This window comes from Ahaetulla prasina, chromosome 2 (assembly GCF_028640845.1).
Source record: "Ahaetulla prasina isolate Xishuangbanna chromosome 2, ASM2864084v1, whole genome shotgun sequence".
Taxonomy (NCBI): domain Eukaryota; kingdom Metazoa; phylum Chordata; class Lepidosauria; order Squamata; family Colubridae; genus Ahaetulla; species Ahaetulla prasina.
The window spans coordinates 283,664,357-283,678,145 of record NC_080540.1 but is presented as its reverse complement, the minus strand read 5'-3'; the positions used below and the strand labels follow the sequence as shown (position 1 = coordinate 283,678,145).

Here is a 13,789-nt window from a genome sequence, read left to right as displayed (position 1 = left end):
ATGATTAAATAAATTAATGATAGGTAATTGTGGTATTCACAAAAATGTAATACACACACCAGCACATTGTATTTGAAATGTGAATGGAAGATGCTTTTATGTTTGTATGTTTTTTAAAAAATAAAAAACTTTGCATATAAAAAAAAATAAAGCAACGAGCTCCATCCAACCTTCCGCAACATTAAGACCTGTGGACTTCAATTCCCAGAACTCCCTAGCCAGCCAGCACTGTATCCAACCTGCAGCATGGCGGGCTGAGGAATTCTGGGAGTTTGAAGTCTGTAAGACTTAAAGTGGAGATCCCTTATGCAACCTGCGGCCAAGTGAGGTAACAAAATAATTAAGTGTTGTATCATTAAGTGTTAGATTTGTACCCTATAACTATCTTTAAGTGTTGTATCTTAAGTGTTAAATTTGTACCCTACAACTATCATTAAGTGTTGTAAGTGTGTTGTACCTTGATGAAGGTATCTTTTCTTTTATGTACACTGAGAGCATATGCACCAAGACAAATTCCTTGTGTGTCCAATCACACTTGGCCAACAAAGAATTCTTTCTTTCTTTCTTTCTTTCTTTCTTTCTATCCATCCATCCATCCATCCATCCATCTATCTATCATCTATCTATCTCTCATCTTATTTGTACCCTATGACTATCATTAAGTGTTGTACCTTATGATTCTTGATGAAGGTATCTTTTCTTTTATGTACACTGAGAGCATATGCACTAAGACAAATTCCTTGTGTGTCCAATCACACTTGGCCAACAAAGAATTCTTTCTTTCTTTCTTTCTTTCTTTCTTTCTTTCTTTCTTTCTTTCTTTCTTTCTTTCCTTCCTTCCTTCCTTCCTTCCTTCCTTCCTTCCTTCCTTCCATCCATCCATCCATCCATCCATCCATCTCTCATCTTATTTGTACCCTTTGACTATCATTAAGTGTTGTACCTTATGATTCTTGATGAAGGTATCTTTTCTTTTATGTACACTGAGAGCATATACACCAAGACAAATTCCTTGGGTGTCCAATCACACTTGGCCAATAAAAAATTCTATTCGATTCTATTCTAAAATCCTGCTGGGGAGGGGGGGGTTGTAGACGGACATTGGGACCTTACTTAGTCCCTTTCCCATGATGAGGTTACCCTCTCGCCTCTCGCCACCCTGCGTGGCTTTCAGATCACCTTTCATGGCTTGCCAAACCCAAAACACATCGGCGCGATTTGCGGCTGGATGCAACGCGGGAGAAATCCAAAGGACCCTCCAGAGCAGGGGTCTCGAACTCTGGGAGTTGAAGTCCCCAAGTCTTAAAATTGCCAAGGTTCGAGACCCCTGCTCCAGAGCTCGGGCGCCTTTTGATGCCGGAAAAAGCCAGCGGGGTGGATGCCTCTGTGGCCCCAGCAGTTAAGTAACAGCGGCCCGGCTGGGTGCAAACACTACCCAGCCACACCCCATAGCCCTATAGTAGATCGACCCCCACCCCCAAAGCTATGCCCGAGCTCCCCTCCCCCGTAGCCCCTTGCAAGAGGCAAAGCAAGTGCTCCAGCATTCAACGAGGCGGGGGGAAGGGGGAGAGAAAGCTACCTTGCATTCTGCCTTCCCAATCTTAAACTACGAATCCGGAGAATCCTGCAAGAAATCTTTTTTTCCCCCTTTTAAATAAATTCATTTTAAAAAAAGCCAAGGCAATTGACATACTTACATGGATGCAAGACTCGACTCGCAGCTCGGAAGGCAGCAGCCATATTTGCGTAAACTCAATAGATTTCTCTCTCCTCTACGGCAGCCGCAAGGCACAGCGGCTTTCCAAAGGGAACCGGATTGCTCTGTTGCATCCCTTCTCCGAAGTCTCTTAGGCTCTGCCATGCATGTCCGTTCCCCTCGGCAAACCAGCGGAGGGGGCGGAGCTTTCAGGGAGACACGGCAACCCCTCCTTCCTCCCCCCCCCTCTCTCAGTGGTTGGCCGAAGACAAAAAGAGGGCGGAGTCACGGGGCAAAGCGGTGAATCAATGAGCGGGCCGAGTGACTCAGCGCTTCGGGTTCGCGTGGAACTAGCTGAGGGGAGCTACGGCTGATGATGTAGCTGAGCCTCTCGACAAGCGCGGGCTGGGTTGGGAGGCGAAGTACTTTGGTATGAGGATGAGAGACCACTAGGAAATCCACGCTGAATTAGGTAGACGAAAAACACTTCAGTAAAAATCCACATGGCCATTTGAAGAGTGGCAAAGAGATACGGAAGGTTCAAAAATCCCGCTAGGTAGTGGCTGGTATAGATCTTTTCGGCTTGACAACTCTGACTGCAAAAGTTTCATTGTCCAGTAATCATTACAAGTGGAGTCCCAAAAGTGCTTTTTTCCAAGAGGCAACTGGACTTTCTGGTTTTTCTTTGAAGAAGTTTTGCTTCTCATCTTCTTGGATGAGAAGTGAAACGTCTTCAAAAGAAAAAACCAGAAAGTCCAGTTTTCTGGGGGTGGGGGGGAGCACCTTTGGGACAACCATGACCTGGGTGACTGAGAAACTCTGCAGACTTTTAGCTATACAATTTGGGATGAACGCCCTTTGAATGGTGTGGGAGTAGGAATGGATTCCCAGAGGAAAAATTGCAGACTACAGGAAACAGAATCACGACTCAGGTGTCCCTGAGGACACAGATAAACCTCCAAATGCTTCAACTCCCAGAGTTCTCAGCCAGCTTTGCTGGCTGAGGGACTCTGGGAGTTGAAGTCCACAAGTCTTAAAGGGACCAAGGTTGGAGACCCCCTACTCTAAAAGAATGCAAATGACCAGCTGTCTGCAAGGAATATAAATCCTTCCATTCCCCACCATCCTGTCAGAGCTGAAAAAGCTTCTTGGATGAGAAGCAAAACATCTTCAAAGAAAAACCAGAAAGTCCAGTTGCCTCTTGAAAAACCACCTTTGGGACAACCATGACCTGGTTGGCTGAGAATCTCCATAGACATTGCAAATGGAGTTTAAATAGGGATTCTGCTTGGTGCAGCAGGTGCAGAAGCTGGATTGAGATCCATTGAACAGATGCAGATTTGCTAGCTATTTTAGAGTCCCAGTTGGCCAGCAATGTTTGTGCTTCTCTAACTTCAAAGCACAAACCTGGTATGGGCAACGGGTGGCTCTAAAGTCAGATACAATCGCAGAAGTGCATTTTTGCAGCAACTATTGAAAACTAGCATAATTCTCCAAATAAGAGATCCCAAAGCAAAAACATTGGTGTTTTATCTTCGCCTGAACTCTTCATCCAGTTGGAGGAATTGCCTATTTTTTGAAGGTGCAGATAGGAACAATATACTTTGCTGAGAGGTTTATTGATGTCCTGGCCTCTATCAGTAGCTGCCTTGACAGTTCTGTTGCAATGGAATTGTAAGATAAAAATGCGGAAAGTGGGCAAGACTTTGTTGCAAAAGCTTATCCAAAGATCACTCAATATTTAGTGAGTTTATTAGCTTCTTCAGTACAAATGAATAAGGTTCTATATTGTCAAGGCTTTGTGGGAACAATTATTGTGACAGTGAGGGGAGATTTTTGTTACTTTGGATAATATAAATTAAATAAATGCCAAATGAACTAGAAATTCTTCATTGTTCATGAGGTTAGATTTTTGCATTGGATGCTGCAGACATAAAACAGGCCGTGCTACTTTTACTCCAACACTTGATGGACTATTGTATGGCAGCGTCTATAAAGCACCTCATGCATTTTATTCGTGAGCAAATATTGTAAAATGGAATGGAACTGCCAAGTTCTGATGTATTTCAGGAAAATTTGTACAGGTAGTCCTTGATTTACGACAGTTCGTTTACTGACCGTTCAAAGTTACAACTGCACTGAAAAAACTAATATGGCCAGTTTTCACACTTGCGACTGTTGTAGCAGCCCCATGGGAAGTAATCAAAATTCAGAAGCTTGGCAATTTATATTTATGATGGTTGCAGTATCCAGGGTCACGTGATCCCCTTTTGCAGCTTTCTGACAAGCAAAGTCAATGGGGAAGCCAGATTCACTTAACAATTAGACTAATTGAACAACTATAGTGATTCACTTAACAATTGTGGCAAGAAAGGTTTAACACGGGGTGTCGTGTCCCACTCCTCCGCTGACGGCCGGGTCGGGGAAGTCTGTATCAGGCGTGCCTCTGCAGCTTTGCCAAAGTTCTGTCAGAGTTCTCAGGGCAGGCAGGAGACCAGGAAGTGACTTCAGCAATCCAAGGTAGACTTTGCCTGACTCAGAGAATGCCAGAAAGCAGATCCTTTATATAGGCCATGGGGTGTGGCTCCATGACTCAGCACTTATCCAGGCCTGCCCCTCCCTTCCTTTTGCTGACGCCGCCTATCAATTCTCCTGAAGCGAGGATCTCTCCAGGCTCCAGCTGTTGGCAATTCACATTCCTCAGGCTCACATGCTGTGGGGGAGGGGGAGGGGTCTAGTTGCTCCATTTGCCTGGGCATGGAGCCAGGGCTGGGGGCTGGAGGCACGTCAGGCCCTTCGTCTTGCTCGGCCTTTCTGGGCATGGTGCCAGGGCTGGGGCCTGGAGGCATGCCAGGACATTCCTCAGCATTCGGCAGGAGATAAGAGGGACCCGGCTGCGGGGAAAATGAGCGAGACACAACACGGGGCAAACTCAGGGGTGAAATGCTCCATGTTCAGACCGGATCACCTGATCCGGTACAGATGGCGGTGGGTGGTTCGGAGAACCTGTAACAAAAATCCCTTCCCCCCACCACCGCCCAGCTGAGCCACACGATCATCAGAGGTTTTTTTTTACTTTTAAAAGCATTTTTTCTTCGGCCAAAAAAATGCTTTTAAAAGTAAAAAAAAAGCCTCTGATGATAGCAGTCAGCTGGGTGCTAGCCAAAAAACGGGGGGGGGGGGGGGAGTTCATTTTTGGTCCCAGGGAAGCCTGCTAGCCAAAAAATGGGGTCTGGGGGAGGGGGGCTTGTTTTTGAGAGAGAGAGAGAAAGAAAGAAAGGAGGGAGAGAGGCAGGGAAGGAAGGAAGGAAGGAGGAGAGGAAGGAAGGAGTACAAACCTGGCACTAGATGCAGCTTCAGAGGATAATCCAGGGCTGGAAGGGACCTGGAGGTCATCTAGTCCAACCCTGCTCCAGCAGGACATTGTTAAGTTTCTGTCTTTTGATCCCCCAGTCACATGGTTACATAGCCACACCCACCCAGTCACATGACCCCCAAGCTATGCCCATAGAACTGGTAGCAAAAAAAATTAGATTTCACCCCTGGGCAAACTCATTTAACATGTTTCACTTAGCAACAGAAATTTTGGGCTCAGTTGTGGTCATACATCAAGTACTTGTTTTCACTGAAGCACCGGGGTTCCTCATAGCAGAGAAAAACAAAATGGCCCACTTCGTGTCATACTAACTAAGCCATAACGTGGTTTGATTGAGCTTGGTATGTTGAGCTACCCCACAGATTTTGGAGCTACAGCATGCTGCAACTGTTAAAGTGTTGGGCTGGCATTGGAGATCACAGATTTAGATTCCTTTCTCACTTTCCATCTTTGTGAGCGACTTTCAGCCAGTCATACTCTTTTCATTCCAACTGGCTTTACATAGTTGCTGGTGGGTAAGATTGGATGACCTTATAAGGCAGGATCAGGGGTGAAATCCAGCAGGTTCCAACAGGTTCTGGAGAACCTGTAGTGGAAATTTTGAGCAATTCGGAGAACCGGTAGCAGAAATTTTGAGTAGTTCAGAGAACCGGCAAATACCATCTCTGGCTGGCCCCAGAGTAGGGTGGGAATGGAGATTTTGCAGTATCCTTCCCCTGGAGTGGGGAGGAAATGGGGATTTTGCAGTATCCTTCCCCTGCCACGCCCACCAAGCCACACCACTCCCACCAAGCCACGCCCACAGAACCGGTAGTAAAAAAATTTGGATTTCACCCCTGGGCAGGATGTAGCTCTAGAGAAAGAAGCTACCGTATACATTTCATACGATTGAAGCCACATAAAACAAAGCTTAATAAATTCTATCTATACTGTCCAGAAGAGTCGATACTGACTTAATGGCACATAATCATTCAATATATTTTGGGTTGGTAAAATATGGCATAGGGAATGTCTTAATATAGTGCAGGTTTCCAATCAATTTCAAATGTTCAAAAGATAAATGGAAAACTGGCAGGTTGTCAAGTACCCGCCTGCTTCACAGGTCAAAATGCCTGTCTTAGTTTGCAGTTGTGACCACCTTGTTAGGAAGGGTGAGCTTGGAAGAGAACAAGAAGCAATTTTACCAATACACCTTCTCAGCAGGTGTTTTATTTTGTGACCAATGGGAATTGGTCTTGGCCTGCTCCAGCAGCCTACGTTTCTATGCCTTTCTTCCAGCTCATCTTAAGTTTCAAGAATGCCTCTAAGCTCCAAGTAAGCCTTTAACCTTAAGAAAATCTTAAGAAAAATGGTGGACGGTTTATTTGAAAACAAGCCTTGAAAGAAGGCAAAACTTCAAAACTTAATAAGGGTAGAGCATCAACTCAACTTCAAGATGTGTGGACTTCAACTCCCAGAATTCCCCAAGCAGCATGATGATCTCTTCCCCACCCCCCCAAATCCTGTTAGTTGCTCCTACCCTTTGGAACAACTTACCACAGAAGTTAAAATATCCCCCTCGTTTAGCCTTCATAGCCTTAAAACCTGGCTATGTTGGCTAGAGGTGACTGGTACTAACAGTGAAGAAACCCCCACCTCCTTCCTCCAAGCACTGTTTTACGGCTTGTTTTAATTTTTGCTATTTTAATCCGTTTTTTACATTTATAATTGCGATTGCTTGTTTATCTTGATGTAGTAAGCCGCTTAGAGTCGCCTGAACTGCGAGATGAGCGGCAAATAAGTTTGACAAATAGAAATTTTAAGAACTGGCAAAAGGAAGACAAAAGGGACAGTCACGTGGAACACTTTTTCCCCCCTCCAATGCTCTGAATTTATTGATTGCAGCTCTTGAAATGGGGATACAGCAGTTAACAGAAACATGTAAAGTTGAGATAAAACAGTACATCAAAGAATGCTGCCAGAGCTGGGAATCCAGAATCTCCTATGTCCCTTCTACATTTTTTTTCCTAATTGTTTTGGTGGCTCAAAGGCAGTTTACATTTCAACTGTCCTATGTCAGTAAAAACATTTATAGGAAAGCTTAGCACAACTCAGCCCAAGTATTTGCAGACTAGGAAATACAGTATCGAGAGTAACAGCAATACATTCAGCTTTCTTCAATGCCAGTTCCCAGCTCCTTTGGATGGAATAAAGATATCAAGTATTTTTCTGAACCAACCATTTAGCATAACTCAAATTCACAGATCTTGAAAAGCAAGGTAATTAGCCGTAAAATACAGAAACCGTTCTTATGAGCTAGGTTGGAACTTAAATAGTAGTCATCCTTAGGAAAGTACTGAATGCTACTAAGATAGCTCAATAGACTATTTTTAAGATCCCAAGGTAAGTGGGTCAAAACTGGGCTAGAATTATCCTTTTTCCACAGGATTTTCTTTATATTTAAAAACGGTGTTATTTGGCCACAACTTATATTTCCTATTCGTATTGGGATCAGCAAAGTCTGCTTCCTAATGTTTATTTTCCACAAACCCAAAATCAAATCCTGAATCCAGCTCCTACTAAAAATTATGCATTTTTTTCTTTATACTTTTCCGAGAGCCCAGGGCTACAACGTGTTGTTACAGACCACACGACCTTGAAGTAGAGCCCACAGCTAGTTTCCACTGGCAGTCAGTGATTTCCAATATGTTAAAAGAATACATGAGAGTGAAATCAGGTTGAGACAATCAAGAGGGGAAGACAGTTCTGGAATCAGTAGACTGGAATTTAAATTGCAGTTCAAAGCAATTAATTTCATTTGGGGGGGAAAAAACAACTACATCTGTAGGTATTTGTGGGACGGAGACATGAAACCATGAAGAGGAAACTGCTTAAGGTGGGATAGACTTTGTCCATCAAGAAACTTTTGATTAGGGTTTGCATCGCTGAACGAAGCGAGGGTAGAGGCATACATCACGGATATGGTGTCTGTTCAGAATCCAGGTAAGGAATCGCTCCAGGCCTAATCCGTAACCACCATGAGGACATGTGCCATATTTACGCTGCAAAGCCAAAAACGAGACAGGCGTCAATAAATGCCTAATGAACAAACCACTTTGCAACCCCAAACCCAGAACTGTGACTTAATAGTGCATGGGTCTCCAACCTTGGCAACTTTAAGACTTGTGGACTTCAATTCCCAGAGTTTCTTTGCTTTACTGGCTGAGGAACTCTGGGAGTTGAAGTCCACAAGTCTTAAAGTTGCCAAGGTTGGAGACCCCTGTAATAGTGTACATTTACATGTCATGGTAAACTAATGTGATTCGCCTGGGATAAAGCCAACCCTCCTCCATTGCTAAGCCACAAAGCTGTACAAATCAGACACCCCACCTCATAGCTGGGGACAACTTAACCTTCAGGATTTATACGGGCATTCCCATTCTACTTCCAAAGAATTCAGGCTTACGATGAACTGATTCCATTGTCACACAAGCCTGTGTTGTGGGTTAGTCTGGAAAAAAAAAAGTAATGCCATTCTCCGGTTGATATCAACAAGGGAAGTTTGCGCGGAAGAGCAGCATATATTCCAAAAAGCTTGCTTCTTAGGGAACATCTGATATTTTAAAACAAATATCTCCTGCAAGCAATGGCTTCTGAGTGACATCTTGTTGCATGAAAATCTTTTTAGACATTTCGTAATCCTTGGGCCAAAGTCCAAACAAGACATTACACTGTTCATACAATTATTGCTCGAATATATATTTCAACTAAATCACCAGCAGGGGAGAGAATATTCCTGATTTGCACAGAGAAAACAGACGCGTGAAAACTCATCAGCAGAAGCTGAGATTATAGGCTTTTCCCTATAGCCAATTCCACCTCCTGCTGAAAAATCTTAAATTTCTTCCCCTTTGGAATAAGCAGCAGCCATCTAATAATCAGGCTACATACCACATTCAATGCGTAAGGGGTGGAACCTAAGACAAATGAAAAACAGTTTGGAAGTTTGAGATCAGAAGCGTATTATGGAGTGGTGTTTTTTTTTTATGCTGAAGAATAAATTTTGTTTTAAAGAGTAGTCTATTGGGTTTTCCCAGCAAAACATGCTTAGAACCTTCCGAATGTTCATTTTATGGAATTAACGTTAATTATTATTAATAGGATTTTATCCCCATGTATTTAATGATTAAGGGACGTGGTGGCTTAGTGGGTAAGACACTGAGCTTGTCGATCGAAAGGTCGGCAGTTCAGCGGTTTGAATCCCTAGTGCCGCATAACGGGGTGAGCTCCTGTTACTTGTCCCAGCTTCTGCCAACCTAGCAGTTCGAAAGCACGTAAAAAATGCAAGTAGAAAAATAGGGACCACCTTTAGTGGAAAGGTAACAGCGTTCCATGCGCCTTTGGAGTTGAGTCATGCCAGCCACATGACCACGGAGGCGTCTTCTGACAGCGCTGGCTCTTCGGCTTTGAAACAGAGATGAGCATCGCCCCCTAGAATCGGGAACGACTAGCACGTATGTGTGAGGGGAACCTTTACCTTTACCTTGTTGGCATCTTTTTTTCCAGATTGATAATTATGTTACTAATTTGGGAAGCTTTTCTAGAACTGTTCCAAAAGATACCTGGAGCCTGTTTGTAGCATTTTCTACCTTAATTGGTCCACCAAAGTCTGCTGGATTTGATTTGATCTTTGGTTTGCCTTCCAAGAATACTGTGTTCCTGCCATATGGTAAACAAATGACAAGACAGGCCAACAACTCATAACAACTAATACGTACCTGGTCTGTATACCAATAATAAGGGGTGGGATCAATTCCTTCTCTCTTGTAACCTTCCAGAAGCTCCTCACTGTCCCAAATACGCATGGAGCCTCCCACAATTTCACCAACATTAGGCATCAACACATCAACCTATAAATCAAGACAAAAAAGCCCATTGAGAATCAGAAGTTGCATATTTTTTGGACCTATAAGACGCACCGGTGTATAATACGCACCTAGATTTCGAAGAGGAAAGCAAGGGAAAAATTAGGTTTTGCCCTCCCCGGTCCCCAGAAGCACTCTGCAGGCCTTCTAAACCCTCTGCGTGTCCCATTTTTGTGAAAAACGGGCCCATTTTCGGCCTCCTGAATTCTCCATGTCCCGTTTTTGCCCTTCCCAGCCCCTAGGAGCATTGTGCAGGCCTCCCAAACCTTTCACGTGTCCTGTTTTCACCAAAAACGGGGCCATTTTCGGCCTCCTGAACCCCCCACACATTCTGTTTTTGCCCTCCCCATCCTGCAGGAGCACTGTGCAGGCCTCCCAAACCCTTCATGCATCCTGTTTTTGCCAAAAACAGGGCTGTTTTTGGTGAAAACTGGTCCCGTGCGCAGGGGGTGGGTTTGGGAGGCCAAAAAACAAGGCTGTATTCGGTCTATAAGACGTACAGACATTTCCACCCACTTTTTTTGTGTGGGGGGGAGTACGTCTTATAGTCCGAAAAATACGGTAACTTGGTTTAGAGTGGGTCATTCAGAACTTCAACTCCTAGCCTACAACAATTATTGTATAATAATTAACCTTACTGTAGGTCACTCAGCAGAGTTGGGACGCCAAACAGAAGGTACTGGTTGTAACATGTATGGCCCAAGGATTAGAGATGAGCTACACAAGGGTTCAGAGAAATTTCTCCTCTTCCCCATCCCATGTCAAATAACCAGATGGGACTGTAGGTGGACCCTCCATAAAAAAAATCTAGCCAAATATTACAAAAAGTGATCTCCTGTGAGCTGTGGGTCTGAGTGACATCTTGTGGTCAATGACCTGTAAAACAGCCTCTCGGGAAGAACATCCAAAAACTCTGTGCTGGTGCCCAGAATTTTTTCAGTCTGAAAGGAATCCTGGAGAGTAAGATTTAATAACTTAGAACAGGGCTGTCAAACTCGCGGGACGGATGCGGCATGCGCTGGCCATGTCCACGCCTGGTTTAGCGAAGGGGGTAAAAGTCACAATACGTCACGTGACGACGCAAGTTTGACACCCCTGACTTAGAATCCCTCTTTCCAATTTAGGAAAGATGCATTTCAATGCTCTTTTTATCCTTTGCGCTACAAGTTATGATTACAAAGATGTGTAGAATGTTCTTCCTCAACCATAATTTAGCTTTTGGCATGGATTTAGACAGCACACTAAACCAATTACATTATGGTTTAATCAGCCAGTCACTGACTTGGGATCCATCTAATACTTTAGGTAAAGGTTCCCCTCGCACATATGTGCTAGTCATTCCCGACTCTAGGGGGCGGTGCTCATCTCCATTTCAAAGCTGAAGAGCCAGCACTGTCCAAAAACGTCTCTGTGGTCATGTGGCAAGCATGACTCAACGGCAAAAGTGCATGGAAATCTGTTACCTTCCACCAAAGATGGTCCCTATTTTTCTACTTGCATTTTTTACGTGCTTTCAAACTGCTAGGTTGGCAGAAGCTGGGACAAGTAACGGGAGCTCACCCCGTTACGCGGCACGAGGGATTCGAACTGCTGAACTGCCGACCTTTCGACCCACAAGCTCAGCGTTTTAGCCACTGAGCCACCACGTCTCTTCTAACACTTTACACAGGATTATCTAAGATTCTACATTTTGGGTGTCATGAGACATCCGTTTTAAACTTATAGAGTCTTTCTTTTCCAAATGTCCTAATGTTCCTTATAGCGTAGGAAGCCCAAAAAATACAGTATCAATAATCTGAAGTAAAACAGCTCAGGAGGGTCTATGGAGATTCTCAATCTTCCAGATAGGATTGTCCCAAAGGTACTTTTCAAAAGGCAACTGGACTTTCTTGGGGTTTTTTTTCCTTGAAAACATTTCGCTTCTCATCCAAGAACTAAAGAAGCTTCTTGGATGAGAAGTGAAACGTTTCCAAGGGGAAAAAAAAAATGAGACAGTCCAGTTGCCTTTTGAAAAGGCCCTTTGGGACAACCCAGGAGAATTATGCCGCCATGTGGATGAGATCTCATCTACCAAGAGCTGCCAGAAATCAAGAGAGACCAGGAAAGGAAGAGGTGCAAAATGACGGCACAGCATGGTACCATTACTCCTGCCCCATGAGCTTGTGACACGATGCTCTTCAACTCTTTTGATGAAAGCAGCAATACCATGCAAATACTTTTTGTTTTTTTAAAAAATGTGAATAGGTTTCAAGATCTTGCTAACCAGGTGGGGAATGTAGACCCCACATTAAGAAGATGAGTAAGTTCCCATCCACCCCCACCGCCCAATCTTGCATGCAATACACGAAGTGGGAACACAAACTGACAGATTCAGTAAGACGGGCGTCCTCGGGGCAGCGCTGCATGTAGAAGGATTTAATCTCAGCAGGAAATCGACACAGCAAGATTGGTTCGTTAATAGCATCAGTCATCTGTCTCTCTGGAGCTTCTGGGATATCCTGCGGTTGAAAAAAAGCAGCAATTAATTTCTCCTTCTGCCTAGAACTGCTCCACTGCCATTGATTAAGCTACTTTCTATCTCTGGAGTCACATTTTTTGGAACTAGCCTAAAGCCTTAAATTAGCTTACTGCTATTTTAGCAGCTAAATTTGGGGATCAGGCCGTGGTGACATCAAAGATTAGGTTGATCAAAACAGCGGCTACAGAGGAAATGTTGCTTGTCCATGTAGACAACCTGAGCAAATCCTTCAAGGAGCCCCAGAAATTCTCCAGAAGAAGGTTTCAACCTTTTGAGGGACACTTTACAGGTAGTTCTTGTCTTACGATCATTCATTTAGAAACAGTTTAAAGTTACAATGGTGTTGAAGAAAGTGATTTATGGATAGTCCTTGAGCTTATGACAACTGCAGCAACCCACAATCATGTGATTGCCATTTGTGACCTTCCCAGCCAGCTTCTGAGAAGCAAAGTCAATAGGGAAGGTCACAAGTCACAACCACATGACGTCTCGCTTAATGACTGTGTGAAAAAAAAAAGGTCATTAAATTGGCTGCAGTTGCATGATGTCTCATTTAACAACCACACTGCTTACAATGAATTTTCCGGTCTTATTGTGGATGCAGCCACTGAAAAGAACTTTTTCCCATATCTTCTGAATGCACATCAGATGTTGACCGAATGAAGACATCTTTGGAAAATGTGAACACCAGATAAGTTTTTACAGAATTTAAATCAACTTGGCCCAGTATAATTATGGCCTTATAGGTCATAAATAATCAATTAAATTCTCCTGGAGATTCAGATGCCCTTATTTATTTATTTATTTTATTTATTTGATCATATTTATATACCGCCCTATCTCCCGAAGGACTCAGGGCGGTTTACAGGCACTTAAAACACATAAATACAATATAAAAGCAATTAAAAAACTTATTCTAAAAGCCCAGTAATTAAGAATTAAAAAATATAAAAATAAAACCCAATTTAAAACCCATAAATTTAAAATCTAGCTCAGTCCTGCACAATTAAATAAGTATGTTTTAAGCCCGCGGCGGAAGGTCCGAAGGTCCGAAAGCTGACGAAGTCCGGGGGGTAGTTCGTTCCAGATTAGCTTCACACATTAAATTAAGATAGGCCTTCCTTGACTACTGTTTACTCAATAAACTATCATTGGTTAAGCTTACATGACTTGCTCTCTAAACATGACATGATCTCTAAATCACAATCTATTTATATGACACATGAAGCCAAGTCCAAACAAACCACGTTATGGCTTTGGACAATGTGCCAGAAGATCTACAGCCAAGCCACAAT

The 13,789-nt window shown here is 43.5% G+C and overlaps 2 protein-coding genes across 4 annotated transcripts in view; both read right to left on the bottom strand.

Annotated features, from left to right (window-relative positions):
* FECH (ferrochelatase) overlaps positions 1 to 1,869 on the bottom strand; it is a 38,728-nt gene extending 36,859 nt beyond the window's left edge. The window contains exon 1 of one of the 3 annotated variants that reach the window (XM_058170492.1): positions 1,698 to 1,869. In XM_058170492.1, the coding sequence (XP_058026475.1) occupies positions 1,698 to 1,740 (43 nt within the window). In that variant the 5' untranslated portion in view covers positions 1,741 to 1,869. Of the gene's footprint in view, positions 1 to 1,693 lie in introns of all 3 variants that reach the window. The other 2 variants (XM_058170494.1, XM_058170493.1) reach the window with 2 other exon arrangements.
* A 4,997-nt stretch (positions 1,870 to 6,866) lies between these two features.
* The window catches only part of NARS1 (asparaginyl-tRNA synthetase 1), a 34,868-nt gene continuing 27,945 nt past the window's right edge, over positions 6,867 to 13,789 (bottom strand). The window contains exons 13-15 of the mRNA XM_058170490.1: positions 12,343 to 12,474; positions 9,830 to 9,961; positions 6,867 to 8,113 (exon numbers count right to left, since the gene is read on the bottom strand). Coding sequence (XP_058026473.1) covers positions 7,982 to 8,113; positions 9,830 to 9,961; positions 12,343 to 12,474 — 396 coding nt within the window. The 3' untranslated portion in view covers positions 6,867 to 7,981. The remainder of the gene's footprint in view (positions 8,114 to 9,829; positions 9,962 to 12,342; positions 12,475 to 13,789) is intronic.